Source organism: Pseudophryne corroboree, chromosome 1 (genome assembly GCF_028390025.1).
Source record: "Pseudophryne corroboree isolate aPseCor3 chromosome 1, aPseCor3.hap2, whole genome shotgun sequence".
Lineage (NCBI taxonomy): Eukaryota > Metazoa > Chordata > Amphibia > Anura > Myobatrachidae > Pseudophryne > Pseudophryne corroboree.
Window position 1 is genome coordinate 684,583,967 of NC_086444.1, and position 26,431 is coordinate 684,610,397.

At 47.3% G+C, this 26,431-nt stretch overlaps 1 protein-coding gene across 2 annotated transcripts in view; it reads right to left on the reverse strand.

Moving 5' to 3' along the window:
* Positions 1 to 26,431, reverse strand: part of FAM32A (family with sequence similarity 32 member A) — a 73,938-nt gene that overhangs the window by 40,762 nt on the left and 6,745 nt on the right. For both annotated transcript variants that reach the window (XM_063914756.1, XM_063914758.1), the window contains exons 2-3: positions 10,477 to 10,609; positions 2,754 to 2,807 (exon numbers count right to left, since the gene is read on the reverse strand). In XM_063914756.1, coding sequence (XP_063770826.1) covers positions 2,754 to 2,807; positions 10,477 to 10,609 — 187 coding nt within the window. The remainder of the gene's footprint in view (positions 1 to 2,753; positions 2,808 to 10,476; positions 10,610 to 26,431) is intronic.

Here is a 26,431-nt window from a genome sequence, read left to right on the forward strand (position 1 = left end):
ATCATCATCGGTATCAGCCTGCATGATTTGGGCCAGAGTACGCGTCTGTGGACAAATAGCAGGTGTCTGAGGCGCCGGAACGACCACTGAATCTCTATTTATCAGGTCATCTACAGATTGCCTTAAGTATTGCGTCTCCTCATTTTGGAATAATTTATTTGAAATATTTGAAATCATCCCTTTTAAATCAATCTAACCATACTGGTTCAGATCCACTAGCCTAAGAATGTGTACTATCCTGAGTACACTGTAATGATCCCCCCGATTGAGAAAAGCACTCTGTTGTGCATGATACACAATCCTTTGACATGAAAATGCAAAAGAACACACCCGCACAGTGAGGAATAGGTTAAATGCAGAGTTAACCCACACAAAGCCTTTCTAGGGAGACACAGAGAAATGGAGCCAGCCACACAGCGCCCCTATAGCTAAGGTATAGACCTAGCTGGGTCGCCAACTAAAAACCCTTAATAGGGTTTAGTAACCAAATTATTGCTCCCCTCCCTTTGTTATGACCCCCTGGTACCACTGAGGTGCTTTGGAGTCCGCGAGGAGGAGCTGCACCGTCCAGTCAGGCTGCCTATGTAAGCTTGCAGAAAGGAAATGGCGCTGGTGAGCCGCTGGACCCGCTCATAGTGAAGGCCCCGTCCCCTTAATGGCGCGCGGCCTTCCCGCTTTTATACTGGCTGAGGTAACGTGAATTAAATGGGTTACAGTGGGTTAGAACCCCTGTAAACAGTGCCAGTCGTGGGTAATGAGCATGGCTTCAGCCGCCCCTCACAGCGGTCACTGCAGTGTCTCTGAAGCCAGAGCACAGCGTGCATGCAGCTCTGTGCTCTACCCTCATGCCACCATTACAGCCGGCGACCCGCTGACCAGGACGCCTGCCACCTACTCATCAGTCTTCTGGCTCTGTTAGGGGTGGCGGCATGCTGCGGGTCTGTATGCTCACCGTGGTGGTGCTTACGAATAGGACCCTCAGGAGCTCAGTGTCCTGTCAGCGGGGAACGGAACCATTAACTCTAGGGAGATTGGGTTGATCCCCCACCCCCCCATGAAGCAGGCATTCTGGTGCCAGCGAGAGCTGCCTGAAAATAATAAAAAAGGAAATAAATGCAGAAAACTCTTCAGGAGCTTCCCAAGCGTGACTGGCTCCTCCGGGCACATTTTCTAAACTAAGTCTGGTGGAAGGGGTATAGAGGGAGGAGCCAGTGCACACTATTTCTTAAAGTGCCCATGGCTCCTAGTGGACCAGTCTATACCCCATGGTACTAATGTGGACCCCAGTATCCTCTAGGACGTAAGAGAAACCGGTACAATACAGCCTGAAATACAATACAAGCCTGCCCTATTGCATATGAGAGGAGACACAGGAGAGAGGACACCAGCACACCCAATGCTGCACAGCCCCACTGAGGCTGTCAGCGTTTCACATATACATAAAACAGTGAGACTGTCTAATGAAAAATCCCTCAGAGGGATGATATTTGTGCACAAGATAGCAGCTCTCCCCCTCTACACCCTGTCCCAGCGTGTAACCATTATGGATGAGCTCTGTGAGGCTGCTGCTGCTTATGCGGGGAGAGCGCCAAAATGCCACTGAGCCCACTCTGATGTAGCTCCGCCCCTCGCTATGGCGCCAGAGCTACCGAGTAATCTTTATACTGGCCATGTCTAAGTGTTAGTAACCTCAAATAAATGCTTGGCACAGTGTTTTAAGCCAGTCTCATGCAGGGGTCACAGCGGGTCCCCCCCAGGAGGGACCCATACGCCTCACCCACGCTTCAGCCGCACAGTGAACCAGGGGACCCCCTTAGCGGGGTCCCCGGTGTGTACGCACCACCGATGATCATCTTCAGACGTTAGGGGTGTGCGACATGCTGCGGCAGCCAAAGCGCCATGCCCCGCTGAACAAACAGCCCCTCAGGACGGTGGTCCTGCAGCGGGAAAGCGGCTCTGCACCTCAAGAGGCCGGTGACCAGGACCACCAGCAGCTACCTTCTCCAGCCAGCAATGTCACTATAGTGCTACTCTGTGCGCCAGCTCCAGCACAGTCGCGGCTCTTCCTTGTGCGAAGGAGATAGCTGGTGTCCCTGGCCCGTGAGGTCAGCAAGCCAGCAGTCTGCCGGGTTTCCAGGTGGGCTATTAGGGGAGGAGGAGCCTAAGCTGAATTTCAAAAATGTTAACACCTTGGTGCCCAGTCTCTGCACTCCACTGTATCCAAGTGTCCAATTTAGGATGAAAGATAAAATGTGGTTATGTTTCAGCCAGCAGGATTTCCATTGAGTTGCCTACACTGGCAGATGCACTAATCTCAGCAACTGAGAACAAAGACGCAGCGTGATAGCAGATAAACTGATAATCAGCTTTGTGATTAATGCTATGGTCACACAGAATGGCCTAGTGTACAGAGATGCCGGTGTCATCCTTAATGCTATAATAGACGCAAACAACACCAAACACACCATGCCTGCGGTTTTGCCAACATTTCCTGTTACCACCCCCAAATGGTCCCTTCCCGTCGATCATTTTGTGAATGAAGCCTCATTGCGAGCGACTACGATAAGTGATATTGATGCATTCACAGCCTGCTGATAATCACAACTATGAAAACATCAGCATAGCATACAACTATAAAATAAATCAGGTCCTCAATATAGTGGTTTAGTGGTCCTTTAAAATAGAACTCAAAACAGTTCTATTGCCAGGCACACTGATAATGGACTGCTGTATTTGATTAACTGCTTACTTACCTCTACTCTTTGTTTGTGTGTTTTTGATGCTTTCTGGAGGATTCGTTCCATTTGCTGCAAGATACAAAACATTAGGGTTAAAATTTATTAAGTTACCAATGAGTTGGATGTAACTGTCAACATATTAAAAATAATTAGTAGCCTAGTAGGTTTTGGTTTTGATCCCCAGCTTTTCTTTCTGTTCAGTTTTATAATCACTATTCCATTGAAAGATGGGTTTAAAGTCTTCCTTCTGTTATCCATGTTGCTATTCTGGAGGAAGAAAAATGTTGATGCACACTACTAACACTAAGAACACAGATAGTAAAAATTATTTAGATATACTCCATGTTAATTGTGAGGGCTTAAGTGAAGTTCTTAGCACATAATTGCGCAAATATGTGGGCCAATGTACCGCAATCAGGTAACTTCATTACATGGGTCCCTAACATCTCTAATACTATCACATTATATGAATTTATCTAGGTCTTACCTTCAAATATTATTATTGCAATCTGAAATGTAGGAACCTGTGCTAATTAAAATACCTGAGGGTAAATGGGAGGGGTGCTAATGCCAGAGTGAAGGAACCTTACCTTCACTCTGGCATATATAGATCATAGCAAAACACATCTAACAGAACCACACAACACCTGCTACTTCAAGAACTCAAGTTAAATGTAACTGAGCAATACATGAATAACTGGCTCAGACACTGGGAGTTTTGAAATTTCTAATTGCCAGAGCTGGTCCATAAGGTGAGCAACTGGAGCAGCCAGTCCATTCTTGTTTCTGCATCATACAATGGCGCGTTGCCAGGACTAGCCCTGCATCTAAATGCAAAACATTATCTGGATGCCTAACCTACAAACAGAAATAATCGCTGGTGAAGAGGAGGAGCTTCATTTATATACAAATAAACCACTTGCCTGGGAAGCAGCCAATGGCAGGTGGGCTTCTCCTGACACTGGGCCTAATTCTGAGTTGATCGCAGCAGCAAGTTTGTTAGCAGTTGGGCAAAACAATGTGCACTGCATGGGGGACAGATATAACATGTGCAGAGAGAGTTAGATTTAGGTGGGGTGTATTCAAACTGAAATCTAAATTGCAAAGCAGCCAGTATTGACCCTGCACAGAAACTAAATAATCCACCCAAATCTAACGCTCTCTGCAAATGTTATAACTGCCCCCCCCCCTGCAGTGCACATGGTTTTGCCCAATTGCTAACAAACTTGCTGCTGCGATCAACTCAGAATTACCACCACTGTTGCTTTCCATCCAACTGCATTTTTGTCAGTCTTTATCCAGTCAAGTAAAATCAAACCATTCTTCCGCGAAGAAGCATTCTATGATCACCAACATCTCATGTCCTTTGTGTGTGCCAGAATGCCTTTTGATAAGAATTATGGAGGCGGAGCTCCAAATAAACAACTGCAAAAGTACTTGAATATAAAATAAGATTTTACTCACCGGTAAAACTATTTCTCGTAGTCCGTAGTGGATGCTGGGACTCCGTAAGGACCATGGGGAATAGCGGCTCCGCAGGAGACTGGGCACAACTAAAGAAAGCTTTAGGACTACCTGGTGTGCACTGGCTCCTCCCACTATGACCCTCCTCCAGACCTCAGTTAGGATACTGTGCCCGGAAGAGCTGACACAATAAGGAAGGATTTTGAATCCCGGGTAAGACTCACCCATCACACCGTATAACTCGTGATACTATACCCAGTTAACAGTATGAAATATAACATCCTCTCAACAGATGGCTCAACAATAACCCTTTAGTTTATAGTTATTGCTTAAGTATTGCAGACAATCCGCACTTGGAATGGGCGCCCAGCATCCACTACGGACTACACGAGAAATAGATTTACCGGTGAGTAAAATCTCATTATCTCTGACGTCCTAAGTGGATGCTGGGACTCCGTAAGGACCATGGGGATTATACCAAAAGCTTCCAAACGGGCGGGAGAGTGCGGATGACTCTGCAGCACCGAATGAGCAACCTCTAGGTCCTCCTCAGCCAGGGTATCAAACTTGTAGACTCTTGCAAAAATGTTTGAACCCGACCAAGTAACAGCTCGGCAAAGTTGTAAAGCCGAGACCCCTCGGGCAGCCGCCCAAGAAGAGCCCACTTTCCTCGTGGAATGGGCTTTTACAGATTTAGGGTGCGGCAGTCCAGCCGCAGCATGTGCAAGTTGAATCGTGCTACAGATCCAGTGAGCAATAGTCTGCTTAGAAGCAGGAGCACCCAGCTTGTTGGGTGCATACAGGATAAATAGCGAGTCAGTTTTCCTGACTCCAGCCGTCCTGGAAACATATACTTTTCAGGGCCCTGACTACGTCCAGTAACTTGGAATCCTCCAAGTCCCAAGTAGCCGCAGGCACCACAACAGGTTGGTTCACATGAAAAACGGATACCACCTTAGGAAGGAATTGGGAACGAGTCATCAATTCCGCCATATCCATATAAAATACAGATAAGGGCTTTTGTATGACAAAGCCGCCAATTCTGATACACGCCTGGCCGACGCCAAGGCCCACAGCATGACCACTTTCCACGTGAGGTATTGTAGCTCCACGGATTTAAGTGGCTCAACCCAATGCGACTTCAGGAAATCCAACACCACGTTGAGATCCCATGGTGCCACTTGAGGCACAAACGGGGGCTGACTATGCAGCACTCCCTTAACAAAAGTCTGAACTTCAGGCAGTGAAGCCAGTTCTATTTTGGAAGAAAATCGATAGAGCCGAAATCTGGACCTTAATGGAACCCAATTTTAGGCCCATAGTCACCCCTGACTGTAGGAAGTGCAGAAATCGACCTAGCTGAAATTTCTCCTTTGGGGCCTTCCTGGCCTCACAGCACGCAACATATTTCCGCCATATGCGGTGATAATGGTTTGCGTTCACTTCTGTCCTAGCTTTAAATAGCGTAGGGATAACTTCCTCCGGAATGCCCTTTTCCTTCAGGATCCGGCGTTCAACCGGCAGGCCGTCAAACGCAGCCGCGGTACGTCTTGGAACAGACAGGCCCCCTGCTGCAGCAGGTCCTGTCTGAGCGGCACAGGCCATGGGTCCTCTGAGATCATCTCTTGGAGTTCTGGGTACCAAGCTCTTCTTGGCCAACCCGGAACAATGAGTATAGTTCTTACTCCTCTCCTTCTTCTTATTCTCATTACCCTGGGTAAGAAAGGCAGAGAAGGGAACACATACACCGACTGGTACACCCACGGTGTTACCAGAGCGTCCACAGCTATCGCCTGAGGGTCCCTTGACCTCGCGCAATATCTTTGTAGCTGTTTGTTGAGGCGGGACGCCATTATGTCCACCTGTTGCCTTTCCCAACGGTGTACAATCATTTGGAAGACTTCTGGATGAAGTCCCCACTCTCCCGGGTGGAGGTCGTGTCTTCTGAGAAAGTCTGCTTCTCAGTTGTCCACTTCGGGAATGAACACTGCTGACAGTGCTAACACATGATTTTCCGCCCATCGGAGAATCCTTGTGGCTTCTGCCATCGCCATCCTGCTTCTTGTGCCGCCCTGTCGGTTTACATGAGCGACCGCCGTGATGTTGTCTGACTGGATCAGCACCGGCCAGTGTTGAAGCAGGGTCTAGCCTGACTTAGGGCATTGTAAATGGCCCTTAGTTCCAGAATATTTATGTGTAGGGAAGTCTCCTGACTTTTCCATAGCCTTGGAAGTTTCTTCCCTGTGTGACTGCCCCCCAGCCTCGAAGGCTGGCATCCGTGGTCACCAGGACCCAGTCCTGTATGCCGAATCTGCGGCCCCCTAGAAGATGAGCACTCTGCAGCCACCACAACAGCGACACCCTGGCCCTTGGAGACAGGGTTATCCGCCGATGCATCTGAAGATGCGACCCGGACCACTTGTCCCACAGATCCCACTGGAAGATCCTTGCATGGGACCTGGCGAATGGAATTTCTTCGTAAGAAGCTACCATCTTTCCCAGGGCTCGCGTGCATTGATGCACCGACACCTGTATTTGTATTAGGAGGTCTCTGTCTAGAGACGACAACTCCTTGGACTTCTCCTTCGGGAGAAACCCTTTTTATCCTGTTCTGTGTCCAGAACCATACCCAGGAACAGTAGACGCGTCATAGGAACCAGCTGCGACTTTGGAATATTCAGAAACCAGCCGTGCTGTTGTAGCACTTCCCGAGATAGTGCTACTCCGACGAACAACTGCTCCCTGGACCTCGCCTTTATAAGGAGATCGTCCAAGTACGGGATAATTATTTCGGCCATTACCTTGGTAAATACCTCGGTGGCGGGGACAGACCAACGGCAACGTCTGGAATTGGTAATGACAATCCTGTACCACAATTTTGAGGTACTCCTGGTGAAGAGGGTAAATAGGGACATGCAGGTAAGCATCCTTGATGTCCAGTGATACCATGAAATTCTCCAGGCTTGCAATAATCGCCCTGAGCGATTCCATTTTGAACTTGAACCTTCGTATATAAGTGTTCAAGGATTTCAATTTTAGAATGGGTCTCACCGAACAGTCTGGTTTCGGTACCACAACATTTTGGAATAGTAACCCCGGCCTTGTTGAAGGAGGGGTACCTTTATTTCACCTGCTGGAAGTACAGCTTGTGAATTGCCGCCAGTACTACCTTCCTCCGAGGGCAGCAGGCAAGGCTGATGTGAGGTAACAGCGAGGGGGAGTCGCCTCGAACTCCAGCCTGTATCCCTGTGATACTACTTGCAGAACCTAGGGATCCACCTGTGGGCAAGCCCACTGGTCCCTGAAGTTCCCGAGACGCGCCCCCACCGCATCTGTCTCCACCTGTGGAGCCCCAGCGTCATGCGGTGGACTAAGAGGAAGCGGGGGAAGATTTTTGATCCTGGGAACTGGCTGTCAGGTACAGCTTTTTCCTTCTTCCCTTGTCTCTGTGCAGAAAGGAAGCGCCTTTGACCCGCTTGCTTTTCTGAAGCCGAAAGGACTGTACCTGAAAATACGGTGCTTTCTTAGGCTGTGAGGAAACCGGAGGTAAAAAATTTTCTTCCCAGCTGTTGCTGTGGATACGAGGTCCCAGAGACCCTCCCCAAACAATTCCTCACCCTTATAAGGCAGAATCTCCATGTGCCTTTTAAAGGCAGCATCACCTGTCCACTGCCGGGTTTCTAATACCCTCCTGGCAGAATGGACATTGCATTAATTCTGGATGCCAGCCGGCAAATATCCCTCTGTGCATCCTTCATATATAAGACGACGTCTTTAATATGCACTATGTTAGCAAAATATTATCCCTGTCTAGGGTATTAATATTATCTGAAAGGGTATCAGACCACACTGCAGCAGCACTATTTATGCTGAGGCAATTGCAGGTCTCAGTATAGAACCTGGGTGTGTATACAGACTTCAGGATAGCCTCCTGCTTTTTTATCAGCAGGCTCCTTCAAGGTGGCCGTATCCTAAGATGGCAGTGCCACCTTTTTTGACAAACGTGTGAGCGCCTTATCCACCCTAGGGGATATCTCCCAACGTAACCTATCCTCTGGCGGGAAAGGGTACGCCATCAGTAACTTTTTAGAAATTACCAGTTTCTTATCGGGGGAACTCACGCTTCTTTACACACTTCATTCATTCAGCTGATGGGGGAACAAAACACTGGCTGCTTTTTCTCCCCAAAAATAAAACCCCTTTTATGTGGTACTTGGGTTCATGTCAGAAATGTGTAACACATTTTTCATTGCCAAGATCATGTAACGGATGTTCCTAGTGGATTGTGTATATATCTCAACCTCGTCGACATTGGAGTCAGACTCCGTGTCGACATCTATGTCTGCTATCTGAGGTAACGGGCGTTTTTTTGAGCCCCTGATGGCCTTTGAGACGCCTGGGCAGGCGCGGGCTGAGAAGCCGGCTGTCCCACAGCTGTTACGTCATCCAGCCTTTTATGTAAGGAGTTGACATTGTCGGTTAATACCTTCCACCTATCCATCCACTCTGGCGTCGGCCTCACAGGGGGCGACATCCCATTTATCGGCCTCTGCTCCGCCTCCACGTAACCTTCCTCATCCAACATGTCGACACAGCCGTACCGACACACCGCACACACACAGGGAATGCTCTGACTGAGGACAGGACCCCACAAAGTCCTTTGGGGAGACAGAGAGAGAGAGTATGCCAGCACACACCACAGCGCTATATAATGCAGGGATTAACACTATAACTGAGTGATTTTTCCCCCAATAGCTGCTTGTATACATATATTGCGCCTAAATTTAGTGCCCCCCCTCTCTTTTTAACCCTTTGAGCCTGAAAACTACAGGGGAGAGCCTGGGGAGCTGTCTTCCAGCTGCACTGTGAAGAAAAAATGGCGCCAGTGTGCTGAGGGAGATAGCCCCGCCCCTTTTTCGGCAGACTTTTCTCCCGCTTTTTTATGGATTCTGGCAGGGGTAATTTATCACATATATAGCCCTGGGACTATATATTGTGATGATTTGCCAGCCAAGGTGTATTATATTGCCCTCAGGGCGCCCCCCCCCAGCGCCCTGCACCCATCAGTGACCGGAGTGTGAGGTGTGCATGAGGAGCTATGGCGCACAGCTGCAGTGCTGTGCGCTACCTTGTTGAAGACAGAAGTCTTCTGCCGCCGATTTTCCGGAACACTTCTTGCTTCTGGCTCTGTAAGGGGGCCGGCGGCGCGGCTCCGGGAACGAACACCAAGGTCGGGTCCTGCGGTCGATCCCTCTGGAGCTAATGGTGTCCAGTAGCCTAAGAAGCCCAAACTACCACCTGTTAGGTAGGTTCGCTTCTTCCCTCGCTGCAGTGAGTCTGTTGCCAGCAGATCTCACTGTAAAATAAAAAAACTAAATATACTTTCTTTCTAGGAGCTCAGGAGAGCCCCTAGTGTGCAGCCAGCTCAGCCGGGCACAAGATTCTAACTGAGGTCTGGAGGAGGGTCATAGTGGGAGGAGCCAGTGCACACCAGGTAGTCCTAAAGCTTTCTTTAGTTGTGCCCAGTCTCCTGCGGAGCCGCTATTCCCCATGGTCCTTACGGAGTCCCAGCATCCACTTAAGACGTCAGAGAAACTATGTTCCGCTCTGTAAGCACTATATCGCCAACCTCTGCAGTGCACGGAGTGGGCTAAAGTGTGATAATCAGGGGGACTGTTATTTCCTAGAGGGGTCTGAGTGAATTTATCTGAGATGTATGTGACACACTCCACTGCATTCTGCATATAAAAGAGGGAGGAAATAGGAGGATCTATGGCCAATGGGGAGAGGGATAATGTCTGAGGCATCAACATACCGAGAAGGTGGGATGCTATAGAAGGAGGAGATTGAAAAATGCTACATGGGTGGAGGAATAGATGCCCAAAGGGGTCATACTAAACATCCACTAGGCATATTTTTTCCAAATATATTATTAAAGAAGCATGTAAATAGAATAAAAAGAAAAAAAAAAAAAAATGTATATATTTTACAATTAGACATGCTGTTGAGAAAATATTTGTGGGCTAAAGGCGGTATTTTGTTTAAACCACATGTTTCTACTTAATCCATTGCAAGGGTTATAATTCAGTTGTGAAGGAGAAAACGCAATAGTTCTGCTGGGAAATCCATGACTGTAAGAGTGACAAAATATTTAGAGAAATGGTCTTTTAAGAAAAAAAAAAAAATTACATAATAAACTATTACTTAATAAAACAAGCTTGAAAGAACACGCACAATGTTAGTATTTCAAATATTTTCCCTAATTTCTACTTACTCTTTTCTCTTGCATCTTTTCAAAGGCAAGCTGAGCTGGTGTCCTTTTATCTAAAGATGGTTTCTTCTTTTCCTCATTTTTTGTATTACTCAACATTTGTTGCATCTTATTTTTATCTTTAGCCTTCTTTTTTCTGGAAAATAAAATAGTATTATATACAATGTGGTAATAAAATATTATAAGATGTCAAATGACTACTTAGGGGTATATTCAATTGATGTCGGATCCTTTCCGACGGAAAGGATCAGAGTATTCATTTAGCAAATCCTGTCGGATTTGGCCGTTCCGACAATGCCAATCCGACTTTTTTTAAAGTCGGATTGACACTGTCGGAAACAGGGCTAAAACCTGTCCGATCTGGCCGCAATTCCGACAAAACACATGGATCCGCGGCTATTCCACCGATGCACGTGTTTTCCGACAAGTCGGAATTGCCGACTTGTCTGAAAAACGGCAGCCAAATTGAATAGGTCGGAACAGTTCAGACTACAATTGAATACACCCCTTAACCTCAAATACATGATGTCTTCTATAGAAGAGCTACTAAACACTTTGCAAATATATACATAAAAGTTTATATACTTTAACAGAGCTTATGGGTTATATGCAATTGTTTTTAAATTGCCACAAAGGTTGAAAAACGGGGCATTTTTGACAAAAAAAAACTGTCGAATTGGATTCGACAATGCAATACAGTACTTTTCGTCAAAAAACCTGCCGTTTCAGATTCGACTTTTTGCAATTCGACATTTTTCAAATTCGACATGTCTGCAATGGTAAAAATGCAGCATTTCGACAAAAGTATATTCAATTGAAGAATGTCGATTCGACAACAGTGCTTTTCGACAGTCATTTCGTAAATTTCAGTCCGCCTCATTTTGCTGTCGTAATCTAATAACATTTTTTAAAAACATGTTTTTTTTGGTGTTTTTTTTTTATTATTGCTAATAGCATATCTATTTATATTAGAAGGGATTATCTACTTGGTTTGTCTATTTAGGAGCCACAAGTATTATTTAATATATTTTTTTTTTTACTGACTAAAATAATATGGAGAGATCAGAGCATGTTTTTCAGTGGGAAGGGGTGGGCATAGGTTAAAATTTCAGAAACAAATTGCACGGGGTCCCTCCTCCTAAGCATAACCAGCCTCGGGCTCTTTGAGCTGGTCCCGGTTGTAAAAATACGGGGGGAAAAAATGACATGGGATCCCCCGTATTTTAACAACCAGCACCAGGCTCTGCGTCCGGTCCTGGTGCCAAAAATACGGGGGACAAAACACGTAGGGGTCCCCCGTATTTTTAACACCAGCACCGTGCTCCACTAGTCAGAGAGATAATGCCACAGCCGGGGGACACTTTTATATAGGTCGCTGCGGCCCTGGCATTAAATCACTAACTAATCACCCCTGGCCGGGGTACCCTGGAGGAGTGGGGAACCCTTAAATCAAGGGGTTTCCCCTCCTCCAGCCACCCAAGGGCCAGGGGTGAAGCCGGAGGCTGTCCCCCCCATCCAAGGGCTGCGGATGGGGGGCTGGTAGCCAAGTGTAAAAAAAAAGAATATTTTTTGTAGCAGAACTACAAGTCCCAGCAAGCCTCCCCTGCAAGCTGGTACTTGGAGAACCACAAGCACAAGCATGCGGGGGGGGGGGGGGGGGGCGCTGGTACCTGTAGTTCTACTACAAAAAAATACCCAAATAAAAACAGTACACACACCGTGACAGTATAGCTTTATTACATACATGCACACTGACATACACACATATTTACCTATGTTGACACGAAGTGTCGGTCCCCTTCTCCACGTAGAATCCACGGGGTACCTGTAAATAAAATTATACTCACAACAATCCGGGGTAGATCGGTCCTCTTCATAGTTTGTAATTCACGTACTTCCACGTTTTTTTTATTTTTCCAAGTACGTGGATTACAAACTATGAAGAGGACCGATCTACCCAGGATTGTTGCAAGTATAATTTTATTTACAGGTACCCCGTGGATTCTAAGTGGAGAAGGGGACCGACACTTCGTGTCAACATAGGTAAGTATGTGTGTATGTCGGTATGCATATATGTAATAAAGTTATACTGTCACGGTGTGTGTGTACCGTTTCTATTTGGGTGTTTTTTTGTAGAACTACAGGTACCAGCGGGCCCGTTCCCCCCCCCCCCCCCGCATGCTGATACTTGTGGTTCTCCAAGTACCAGCTTGCGGGGGGAGGCTTGGGGACTTGTAGTTCTGCTACAAAAAACAATATTCTTTTTTTTGACACTTGGCTATCAGCCCCCCATCCGCAGCCCTTGGATGGGGAAGGGGGGGGGGGGAGGGGGGGACAGCCTCGGGCTTCACCCCTGGCCCTTGGGTGGCTGGAGGGGGGGACCCCTTGATTAAAGGGGTCCCCACTCCTCCAGGGTACCCCGGACAGGGGTGACTAGTTAGTGATTTAATGCCAGGGCCGCAGGGACCTATATAAAAGTGTCCCCCGGCTGTGGCATTATCTGACTAGTGGAGCCCGGTGCTGGTGTTAAAAATACAGGGGACCCCTACGTGTTTTGTCCCCCATATTTTTGGTACCAGGACCGGACGCAGAACCCGGTGCTGGTTGTTAAAATACGGGGGATCCCATGTCATTTCCCCCCCCCCGTATTTTTACAACCAGGACCGGCTCAAAGAGCCCGAGGCTGGTCATGCTTAGGAGGGGGGACCCCAAGCAATTTTTTTTTCAGGGTTTTTTTTTTTTTTTTTTAACACTTTTGTGTCGTCCATGAAGTCGAATCCAGGACGCACACTATCGTCAATTGGTCCGTTTTTCGACAGCGGGACTGTCAAATCCGTTTTTTATTGAATATGTCGAATTCGGGTCCCGGCGGGAGGGTTTGTGACTGTCTAATTGTGTTGAATTAAAAAACGCTCGAATTCCAGCTGGAATTTGACCGCAATTGCATATACCCCTATATGAGGGAATACAATTAGCCACAGGACTTTCTGCAGTGTAAGTACCCGCTATTCAATTATATCCTGCGACAAAACCTACGGATAAAGCTTAACAAGACATAGATTACAGGTACAGTGCACAGAGCTATGCAATTACCGGGCACAGTAAGCAACGAGGGTGCACCTAGGGTGCAAACAGAAATCCACTTTAAATGCACTCTTGGTGCATACTTTAGTCAGCAATTCAATGGTCCAGCGGACTCATTGACATAAATGTAACTCTGCATTATCAAAGTTTGTTTCATTTCATGTAATAGTTACTTGAACTGTCATGCCTTATTAGTGTGAGCCATGCTCCTATTATTCAGACTACTTTGATTAATTACATTGTAACCAGTGGTCTGATCACAATCACTGTTGTCGGGTTGTATTCTTGGTTACCTAGACAACCGGTAGTCGCGGTTCCCATAATGCGCCGGGAAGGCGGCGATTTCTGAGACAGGAAAAATAGGTTTCCAGCGGCGTATCACGTTGGCAGGTTTCACATAGGTATAAAAAGGTATGTTCTTTTATTTGCTATTTTGTTCTTTCATCTTGACAAAGGGGTGTGGAGGCCCCGAAACATTGGTGTTACATGTGATGTATATTGTCGAAGTCGAAAATATTACAGTACACACATCACGTACAAACTACACACAGATGGCCTCCGTGCGCGCACTTGTTCTGCCGTGTGTGCACACTCGCAAGTTGCGTATAAACGCTCACGCGGTAGTGCGTATTAGCACGTGGTATGAGTAATTACGGTAGCATATGTATTTGCATGGAAAAGCCACAAGGACACATTTCATATTTAATCCACATAGTGCACGATTTACACATAGCCCACATGCACCACACCAGCGAGTTACACTTGCTTAAAAGGTACAACAACAAAGGGATTCACCTTTACAGGATATGAGGGGACAAAATAAGGTTAGGAGGTGGTGTTTGGTATCCAGCTGTAAGGTATTTTAAGAGCAATATTCCAGTAGCAGTATACAGAAGATAGCAAGCTCCTGCGCATAGATATGCGCAGGAACAGATTAATATTAACTGTATTTACGGTACTCTTGATATTCGGCGGGAACCCAGTGCAGACCATCTACAAGTGCACCTGGACCAGGCATCGCCCACCTATTCAAACCGACCTATGACCCCTCCTGTACTGTAAATGACCATCCCTGTGACCTATAGGTGAAGAGATTACAGGTTTCCATTGTATCATGTTTTGGACAAATGTATAAAAGCCCAGCTGCCTGGCCGGCCAGACACATTCTCTGAAGGTCATCTATCTTGATTGACTGAGGACCGGGAGGCGCTGGCGAAACAAACGTATGTATCATTGATTGTAGCCTCTTTTCTCTCATTGTGTTTGTATTATCGTTGTAACCCCTTTGAGTAAATAACTGTTGGTGGGTCAGATCCCAACATTTTTAAATACAATTAGTGTAGTGTCCCTTTCCTGCTAAAGGTTTAAAGTGTATTTCAGCCACACGTGTAGCTGCATTGTGCTAACAGCGTGTCGGTGTGTGTGTACTTAGTACGTCCGTTGCGGCGTGTGTACACAAAGTGCGTACACGGTACGGGCCTGAGTACGCTAAGTGGGTAAAAAGTACATAGGTTAAGGATTATATTCAGCGGCTCGAACTGTAGAGTAAAAAGGTATTGTTTTTTCGTCCTGTAAGTTAATCAGCATTAACAATTGAGGGCTCAGTCCGGTTTTTCACACACTCAGACTTGCAGAACATAAAACAGACTTCGATCTAGCAACAAAGGGTGGAGACGCATCTTTAGGTAAACCTTTTTCTGGTTGCTTGGGTGTTTTAAAACCCTCTTTTGTGTTGTTAGATCACGTCTGTACTGCAGTCTTAAAAGGTGCTGATGTAACTCGGAGTACACAGGAAAAAAGCTATTTAAAATCTGTGTGTAAAATTTTTGGTGGGAAAAAACGTACACAAAGCGTACAGATACTTTGTATACTCTCTGTCACGATCCGGGTATCTGGACGCCATTTCTTACCTATCAGATGCCTTCTAAGGCTGGCTCAGCGCTCCAGGACCGGATCCCATCTGTCATCCTGATGTGCACATTCCCGCATCCTCTCCTGTCTCTCTGGATGCAGTCACAGTAACGCCTTATACATCTGGCATGGCGTCTCCCGCGGCCTCCGCCGCCGTCCCTGAGCTTCTGCATTCAGAGTGGCGATTACGTCAGCCGCGGCCTCCGCTGTGTCCGCGTGGTCGGATGTGCATCTGTCAGCCTGACGTCTCCTGTCTCCGGTGGCCGGCGCCGCCATTACTGTTTTCCAGACCACATGGATTACAATCCAAACTTCCCTCCAAGTGTCTGCATGGGCGCAGCCATCTTGGATTCTGTCAGCTGATCTTTCCTACCAATCCGTTGTCAGTATTATTAATTTGCATAATTGCCTAGCCAATGCCTTCCTTGCTGCAGGTATAAATAGGTTGTGCCTGAGCAAGGAAGGCGTCAGTGCTTTGGTTGTCAAACCTAGTTCCAGTTTGTCTCTTTACTGTGATTGTCTTCCAGGTTCCAGCTCCTGTCTCCAGACTTCTGCTATAGAGACCAGCACCAGCATTCCATCTGCGGTGTAGCCTGACTCTCCGATCCATTCTGGACACACCTGTTTCCAGCTACAACATCACCTGCTTCCAGCTCAGCTTCCAGCAGTGTACAGCTTCTCTTAAAGGGCCGGTGTCCTTTCTGCAGTTTACCACTCTCCACCGGTATTATTATTTCTCCGCTCTCAAATTCTACATTTCATCTATATTGCATCGCTCTCAAGCTTTATTTATTATTTAACTGGTTCCAGCCAGTATCCACTCCGTGCCAACACCTGTCTGGTTCTAACCAGTACCCACAGCAGCATTTTATCTACAGCAGTCCAGCTTTCCCTGGAACACCAGCTGGTACGACCCTGGGCTTTCCTCATTGCTACAGTTGGGCCTGGTAAGGACTTTCCAACTTGCAGATAATAAGAACTGTCTCATACCACCAGAGCTCTGTGGCCCCTGCCACCCTGTAGTACCCAGGAACTGTATTATTATTTCTCTGCTGATTTTTATGTTACTTTTTACTGCTACTGTGATGCATGGAGTTTGTCATAAATAAATATCATTGACTTTTACTCAAGTTGTCGTGGTCACGCCTTCGGGCGGTTTCTCTTCATGTTACTTACATGTCCAGGGGTCTGATACAACCTCCCAGGTTCCGGTACATCTCAGCCCCTACAACTGAGGCTGCCTTCCGTCAGCTCAGGCCCTCAGTTGTGACACTCTCCCACATATTGTTGTCATAGCTTATTACAGTCATTATAGATCTGTGTGAAATCTGATACATTTGTTTGCTATATAAATATTTGAAATAGTGTGCTAAGGGTGTAATTGTAAAACACAAAACGCAATTCTGGCTTGGTCGTTTAGGTTAATACGGAAAAAATTGTGTGTTGTGTTCAGCGAGCGATAGTAGTTTTATTGCTCACATTTATAGAGATTGTGTGGTTTATTGAGTTCCCAGAATTTCCTGCCTTCAGGGGCAAAGGGGAATGTATGCAAAAACCGTTTTGGCACCTGATATTTTTTTATCTGGATTTCTCCTGGTTATTTTAGATAAGTCATCCAATTCCATGGAATCAGGAAATGTGACTGTCATTTTGTCTTGTGGAAGGAAAAATGACTGCTGAGTATTAGCATCCTCCAGGGGGAGCTTTAACACTTCCCAAATAGCCAATACCCTGGGAAGAGGTGGAAACCCCACTTATGGGGTCCACATTATCATCATCATCAGTATCTGATAGGAGTGCAGGTAGAGCACGTTTTTGTGCACCTGTAGTACAGTCGGGGGGGAGGAGTTTGGCAGTTAGACTTGCTACTGCTTGTTGCAGTTCCTGAGTCTTATTGGCATTTCAGTGAGTTGAGGTGACATCAGACATCATACTTTTGCTAGCCCCCAACAAGGAGGGCTCTGGATTCTCCCCCACATTGAAATCAGCATTCTGAGGTGGCTGACTACACTGCTCACATGATATGGAGTTAGATGAACTAGGAGAGATACACTGCATGACTCATGTTTTACTATTGTGAATCAGAAAAACAGGTATAATACACACACAACACAGCCTGATATAGATATATTACAAGCCTGCCTATTGCATGTGAGAGGAGACACAGGAGAGAGGACCCTAGCACACCCAGCCCCAGTGAGGCTGTCAGCATTTTTGTGTAAACAGCAGTGAGACTGTAATATGAGAAATCCCTCAGAGGGATGTTACTTGTGCACAATTATAGCGGCTCTCCCCTTCTACATCCGGTACCAGCGATCCAGGGACTGAAATGGAGGAGCTGTGAGGCTGCTGCTGCTATGCAGAGGAAGGTGCAAAAATGCTGCTGAGCCCGCTCTCGTGTAGCAACGCCCCCGCCATGACGCTGGAGCTACCTTTGAATATTTATACTGGCTACGTCTCCCAATGTATGTAGCCCCACATAAATGTTTGATACAACTTAATGTTAGCTAGTCTCACGCAGGGGCTTCAGCCGGTCCCCCCCCCCCCCCCCCCCCGGGAGGGATACATACGCTTCACCCGCCCTTCAGACAGCGTTAGAGGTGTGCGGCATGCTGCAGCTGTGACAGCCAAGGCGCCATGCCCCGCTGAACAAACAGCCCCTCAGGACGGTGGTCCTGCAGCGGGGAAGCGGCTCTGCACTTCAAGAGGCCGGTGACCGATCCCTCTAACTCCCACGGTGCAGGTATGCTGTTGCCCAAACAGCATACCGAAAGAAATAATAGGATTTTAATTACCTACCAGTAAATCCTTTTCTCGTAGTCCGTAGAGGATGCTGGGGTCCATTTTAGTACCATGGTGTATAGACTGTTCCGCAGGAGCCTTCGACACTTTAAGACTTTTCAACAGTGTGAACTGGCTTCTCCCTCTATGCCCCTCCTCCAGACCTCAGTATAGGAACTGTGCCCGAGGAGACAGACAACTTCCGAGAGAAGAATTTACATTAAACTAGTGGCGAGATTCACACCAGCTCACACCATACAAAACATGCCGCCTAACATGGCTTTCAACATAACCCATGCTAACGTGCATGCATAATGCAACAGTTGTGAACATCTTAACACATGAGAACCTGTGTAAAAAGATAAAACGTTATTCTGCAGGAAAAATGAGCACTAGGCGGGCGCCCAGCATCCTCTACGGACTACGAGAAAAGGATTTACCGGCAGGTAATTAAAATCCTATTTTCTCTTACATCTTAGAGCAGGCTTTTTCAACCAGTGTGCCGTGGCACACTAGTGTGCCGCGACCAGTTGTAAGGTGTGCCGCGGAGCCAGAGCAGCTTCCTGCACCTTCAGAGTGAACTGTTGGCCCGGACTCTTCTTAGAGGATCAGTCATGCTCCGGCCGTGATCTATGCCTTGAAAACGGTGTGATATCATAGGTCACGGCCGCCGCTTCTCACCACCCAGCCAGCCCACCTGCCTGCATACACATCTTCCAGTTCCCGCCTGCATACACAGCTTTCCTTGCCAACCCACATCCACACCTGCCCGACCGCCCGCTACTCAGTATTCGCAGCACTCCACTATGAACGGCCCCCGCCACTGAGGGACAGGGAGGAGGACAGCTAATAATAATATTTGTTATTTTATTTTGTCCTGTCGGGAACAATAGGATTTATGTGGGGAGAATAAGAATTTATGGATGTATTGGGGGAACAATGTGAATAATTCATGTGGGGAGCAATAGGATTTATGTGGGAAGCAATGTGATTGTTTTTTCTGTGTAGGCCAATGTATGTGTGGATTTTTGTTTTACTGTGAGGGCCAATGTGTGTGTTTTGTTTTTGTTTTTCTATGGGGAACTGATGGTGTGCCTTGGCAATTTTAAAATATTGTTCGGTGTGCCGCGAGTAAAAAAAAAGGTTGAAAATCACTGTCTTAGAGGATGCTGGGGTCCATTTTAGTACCATGGGGATGTATCAAAGCTCCCAGTACGGGTGGGAAAGTGCTAATGTTCCTGTAGAACTGACTGACTGACCAAACTGAAGGTCGTCAGCAGCCAAGGTGTTAAACCTGTAAAACTTAGTAAACGTGTTTGTCCCTGACCATGTAGCTGCCCGGCAAACTTGCAACGCCGAGACAACACCCCGGGCAGCCGCCCAGGAAGAACCCACTTTCCTTGTAGAGTGGGCCTTTACTGAACTCGGTAATGGCAATCCTGCCGTGGAATAAGCGTGCTGAATGGTACCTCTGATCCAGCGCGCAATAGTCTACTTAGAAGCAGGACCTCCAATCTTGTTGGGGTCATAGAGGACAAAGATTCTGTTTTCCTTATCCGAGCCGTTCTTGCAACATAAGTCCTCAACGCTCTGACGACATCCAAGGACTTTTGAAACGGCTGAGGTGTCAGAAGCCACTGGCACCACCACAGGCTGGTTGATATGGAAATAAGACACAACCTTTGGAAGAAAATGCTGATGCGTCCGCAGTTCAGCTCTATCTTCATGAAAAATTAAATAAGGACTCTTGTGTGACAGAGCCCCTAATTAAGACACTCGTCTGCCTGAGGCCAAGGCCAACAGCATGACCACGTTCCAAGTGAGAAACTTCAACTCTACCTCTTGTAGAGGCTCAAACCAGTCCGATTTAAGGAACTGCAACACCACATTAAGATCCCATGGCGCCGCAGGAGGCACAAAGGGAGGTTGGATGCGAAGAACCCCTTTCACAAACGTCTGGACCTCAGGAAGGGAAGCCAACTGTTTCTGAAAGAAAATGGACAAAGCCGAAATTTGGACCTTGACAGACACTAATCTCAAGCCAGCATCCACACCCGCCTGTAGAAATAGGAGAAGACCTCCTAATTTAAACTCCACCGCAGGAGACTTCTTGGATTCACACCAAGATACATATTTTCTCCAAATACGATGGTAATGTTTGGACGTTACCCGTTTCCTGGCCAGAATAAGTGTGGGAATGACTTCATTGGGAATACCCTTACGGGCTAGGATCTGGCGCTCAACAGCCATGCCGTCAAACGCAGCTGCGGTAAGTCTTGATAAACAAACGGCCCCTGTTGAAGCAGGTCCTCGCGAATAGGAAGAGGCTGAGGATCTTCCAGTAATAACTCCTGAAGATCTGGATACCAAGCCCTCCTTGGCCAGTCTTGAGCAATGAGAATTGCTTGAACCCTTGTTCTTGTGATGATCTTGAGAACTTTTGGTATTAGTGGAAGTGGAGGGAACAGATACACAGACTGAAAAACCCACTGGGTCACCAGTGCATCCACTGCTATTGTTTGTTTGTGGGTCTCTCGACCTGGAACAATATTTCTGAAGCTTCTTGTTGAGACGTGATGCCATCATATCTACTTGAGGAACGCCCCAACGATCTGCTACCTCTGCAAAGACTTCTGGGTGGAGGCCCCATTCTCCTGGATGAAGATCGTGTCTGCTGAGGAAGTCTGCTTCCCAGTTGTCCACTCCCGGAATGAAAAATCGGCATGGGGGAAGGTACTGAAATTCCAATTTGTACCCTTGGGATACTATCTGCAGTACTTAAGGATCCAGATCTGAGTGAATCCAGACCTGGCTGAAAGACAGATGTGCCCCCACCCGATCGTACTCCCGCAGGGGAGCCCCAGCGTCATGCTGAGGTTTTAGCAGAAGTAGCTGTTGACTTCTGCTCCTGCGAGCCTGATGGTGTTGTAGATTTTTTACCTCTTCCTCGACCTCTTCCTGCGAAGAAGAAGGGGATACCCTTTGCCTTTTTGGACTTGTTGGGCCGAAAGGATTGCATCGTATGAGAATGAAATCCTTTCCTAGGTGGAGCTGCTGCGGAAGGCAGAAATGCTGACTTGCCTGATGTAGTTGTTGAAATCATGGCATCCAGCTACTTGTATCAGCGTTGTCATGAGGAGAAAATAGGATTTTAATACCTACCGGTTAATCCTTTTCTCTTAGTCCGTAGAGGATGCTGGGGACACTTCAAGAGCCATGGGGTATAGACGGAATCCGCAGGAGACATGGGCACTTTAAGACTTTAAAAGGGGTGTGAACTGGCTCCTCCCTCTATGCCTCTCCTCCAGACTCCAGTTATAGGAACTGTGCCCAGGGAGACGGACATTTCGGGGAAAAAGGATTTATTTTTATTTAAACTAAGGTGAGATACATACCAGCTCACACCTCAAACATGCCGTACAACATGGCATTCAACTCAACGCATGCAACGGCATAAATAATGACAGCAACAGGCTGACTATAACCACAACACAACACGTGTGTAACCATAACCAATACCTGCAGATACAGTACGAATTGGGACGGGTGCCCAGCATCCTCTACGGACTAAGAGAAAAGGATTTACCGGTAGGTATTAAAATCCTATTTTCTCCTTACGTCCTAGAGGATGCTGGGGACACTTCAATGACCATGGGGTTTATACCAAAGCTCAAGAACGGGCGGGAGAGTGCGGATGACTCTGCAGCACCAACTGACCAAAACAAGAGGTCTTCCTTAGCCAGGGTATCAAACTTACTTTTTTGCAAAGTTTTATGTTTGAACCAGACAAGTAGCTGCTCGGCAAAGCTGTAATGCCGAGACCCCCCGGGCAGCCGCCCAGGGTGAGCCCACCTTTCTGGTATAATGGGCCTTCACCGATTTCGGTAACGGCAATTCAGCCATAGAATGAGCTTGCCGAATCGTATTACAGATCCAGCGTGCAATAGTCTGCTTGGAAGCATGAGCCCCAATCTTGTTGGGATCATACAGGACAAACAGAGCCTCCGTTTTCCTAATCTGAGCCGTTCTGGCTACATAAATTTTCAAAGCTCTGACCACATCTAGAGACTTCAATTCCTCAAAGGCGTCAGTAGTCACTGGCACCACAATAGGTTGGTTCATATGAAACGATGACACCACTTTAGGCAGAAATTGCTGACGAGTTCTCAACTCCGCTCTATCTTCATGGAAGATTAAATAAGAACTCTTGTGAGACAAAGCCGCCAATTCAGACACCCGCCTTGCAGAGGCTAAGGCCAACAGCATGATCACTTTCCAAGTGACGAATTTCAACTCTACCTTACGTAAAGGTTCAAACCAATGAGATTGCAGGAACCGCAACATCACGTTAAGATCCCATGGTGCCACCGGGGGCACAAAGGGAGGTTGGATGTGCAGCACGCCTTTCACGAAAGTCTGAACTTCTGGAAGGGAAGCCAATTCTTTTTGAAAGGAAATTGACAAGGCCGAAACTTGTACTTTAATTGAGCCTAACTTTAGGCCCGCATCCACCCCTGCTTGCAGAAAATGGAGAAAACGGCCCAGCTGAAATTCTTCTGTAGGAGCCTTCTTGGATTCACACCAAGACCCATATTTTCTCCAAATACGGTGATGTTTCACAGTTACCTCTTTTCTAGCCTGAAACAGTGTGGGAATTACTTCACCGGGAATACCCTTTCGGGCTAGGATCCTGCGCTCAACCTCCAAGCCTTCAAACGAAGCTGCGGTAAGTCTTGGTAAACGCACGGCCCCTGTTGTAACCGATCATCTTGCAGAGGAAGAGGCCAGGGATAAAATATGATCAATTCCTGAAGATCTGGATACCAAGCCCTCCTTGGCCAGTCTGGAACAATGAGGATTGCCTGAACCCTTGTTCTTCTTAGGATCTTTATCACTTTTGGAATGAGTGGAATCGGAGGGAACACATATACCGACTGAAACACCCACGGTGTCACTAGGGCGTCCACTGCTATTACTTGAGGGTTCCTCGACCTGGAACAATATCTCGGAAGTTTCTTGTTGAGGCGAGACGCCATCATGTCTATTTGAGGAATTCCCCAACGACTTATCACTTCTGCAAAGACCTCTTGATGAAGACCCCCCTCTCCTGGATGGAGATAGTGTCTGCTGAGGAAGTCTGCTTCCCAGTTATCTACACCCGGAATGAAGACCGCTGACAGAGCGCTTACATGCCTTTCCGCCCAGTGGAAAACTTTTGTGGCTTCTGCCATTGCCGCTCTGCTCTTCGTTCCGCCCTGGCGGTTTACGTACGCCACTGCTGTTATGTTGTCCGACTGAATCAAGACGGGCAGATCGCGAAGATGTTTCGCTTGTAGAAGGCCATTGTAAATGGCCCTTAACTCCAGAATGTTTATGTGTAGACAAGCTTCCTGGCTTGACCATTTTCCCTGGAAATTTTCCCCCTGTGTGACTGCACCCCAGCCTCGGAGACTCGCATCCGTGGTCACCAGGATCCAGTTCTGGATCCCGAATCTGCATCCCTCTAGGAGGCGAGAGCTGTGCAGCCACCACAGGAGTGAGATTCTGGTTTTGGAAGACAGGATTATCTGTCGGTGCATGTGCAGATGGGATCCGGACCACTTGTCCAACAGGTCCCACTCAAACACTCTGGCATGGAATCTGCCAAACTGAATGGCCTCGTAGGCCGCCACCATCTTCCCTAGCAACCGAGTGCATTGATGAATTGACACTCTTGCTGGCTTCAGAATCTGTTTGACCAGGTTCTGAATTTCCAGAGCCTTTTTCCACTGGAAGAAAAACTCTCTGTAATTTCGTGTCCAGAATCATACCCAAGAACGACAGTCTTGTCGTCGGAACCAACTGTGATTTTGGCAACTTTAGGAGCCAACCATGTTGTTGCAGAATTGTCAGGGAGAGCGTTACGCTCTACAGTAATTGTTCCTTGGACCTCGCTTTTATCAGGAGATCGTTCAAGTACGGGATAATTGTGACTCCTTGCTTGCGCAGGAGAACCATCATTTCCGCCATAACTTTGGTGAAAACCCTCGGAGCCGTGGACAGACCAAACGGCAACATCTGAAATTGGTAATGACAATCCTGAACGGCAAACCTCAGGTAAGCCTGATGTGGAGGATATATGGGGACGTGTAAGTAGGCATCCTTTATGTCGACCGACATCATAAAATCCCCTTCCTCCAGACTGGAGATCACTGCTCGGAGAGACTCCATCTTTAATTTGAATTTTTTTAGATAGAAATTGGAGGGATTTTAAGTTCAGAATAGGTCTGACCGAGCCGTCCGGCTTCGGGACCACGAACAGGCTCAAATAAAAGCCTTCTCCCTGTTGTGACGGGGGCACCGTGACAATTACTTGATTTTAACATAGTTTTTGTATAGCACCGCATACCACCTCCCTGTCCGGAAGAGAAACTGGTAAGGCTGATTTGAAAAATCGTCGAGGGGGCCCGTCTTGAAATTCCAGCTTGTACCCTTGGGACACTATTTCTAATACCCAAGGGTCTAGGGTCGAACGAACCCAGAAATGGCTGAAGAGTCGGAGACGTGCCCCCACTGGTGCGGACTCCCATAGAGGAGTCCCAGCGTCATGCGGTGGATTTGGTAGAAGCCTGAGAGGACTTCTGCTCTTGGGAACCTGCCACAGCTGGTGACCTTTTTTCCTTTCCTCTTCCTCTAGAAACAAGGAAGGAAGACCCTCGTCCTTTTTTGTATTTATTGGGCCGAAATGACTGCACCTGATAGTGGTGCGTTTTCTTTTGTTGTGCAGGAACATAAGGTAAAAAGGGTGACTTACCCGCAGTAGCCGTAGATACCAGGTCAGCGAGGCCGTCACCAAACAAGACACCACCTTTATACGGCAGAGACTCCATAGCCTTCTTAGAGTCAGCATCAGCATTCCTAGCTGAGACTGCCATAGCATTGGCTCTTGATCCCAAAAGGCAGGTAGGCTGCAGCATCCCTGATATGACCCAAAGTCAAAAGAATGTTATCCCTATCCAGGGTATCAAACTCAGATGACAAGTTATCTGCCCACTTATCAATAGCGCTACTCACCTACGCTGAAGCAACGGCAGGTCTGAGTAGCGTACTCGTAGTGACAAATGGATTTCAATGTATTTTCCTGCTTACGATTCGCAGGTTCTTTTAGGGCTGCCGTGTCAGGAGACGGAAGCGCCAACTTTTTGGACAGCCGTGACAGAGCTTTGTCCACAGTGGGGGGTGACTCCCACTTTTCCCTATCCCCAGAGTGGAAAGGATATGCCACCGGAATTCTCTTGGGAATCTAAAACTTCTTGTCAGGATTTTCCCAACGTTACCTCAGGTTTCTTTCCTTTAAACATACAGACCCTTGTATCAGGAACAGCGGGGTCCTCCGTGATATGTAACACGACTTTTATCGCCACAATCATGTACTGAATGCTCTTAGCCAGTTTTGGATTTAATCTAGCATCACTATAGTCAACACTGGAGTCAGAGTCCGTGTCGGTATCTGTATCTGCTATCTGAGTAAATGAACGCTTTTGTGACCCCGAGGGGGTCTGAACCAGGGACAACACATCTTTTTCCATGCCTGGTTTTGAGACGCAGATTTATCCAATCTTTTATTCAACTGAGCCACATTCGCATTCAAAGCACTCAAAATATTTACCCAATCAGGAGTCGGCGGTGCCGACAGGGTCACTCCCACGGCCATTTCTTTCCCTAATCCAGTCTCCTCCTGGGAAGAGCACTCTGCCTCAGACATGTCGACACATGTGCACCGACACTCACAAACACACTGGGCATATAGGGGACAGACCCACAGTAAAGCCTGTCAGAGAAACACAGAGGGAGTTTGCCAGCTCACAACCCAGCGCTTATCCCGGTTCTGAACACTTTTATATAAAGCCCCAGACCTGTTAGCGCTTTTACATTACATTAAATAGCACCAAATATACTGTGTCCCCCCGTTTTACACCCTGATACTTGTACAGCAGCGGAGAGGAAGGCCAGCGTCTCTGCAGCTCTGTGGAAAGAAAATGGCGCTGGTGAGAGTTGGGAGGGCTAAGCCCCACCCCCTCAATGGCACGCTTCAGCCCCGCTACTTATCAAATATTTATACCACTTTTGCCAGGCCATGTTGAGGATTTACATGCTGCCCAGGGCGACCCCCCCCCCCCCCCCCCCGCGCCCTGTAGTGCCG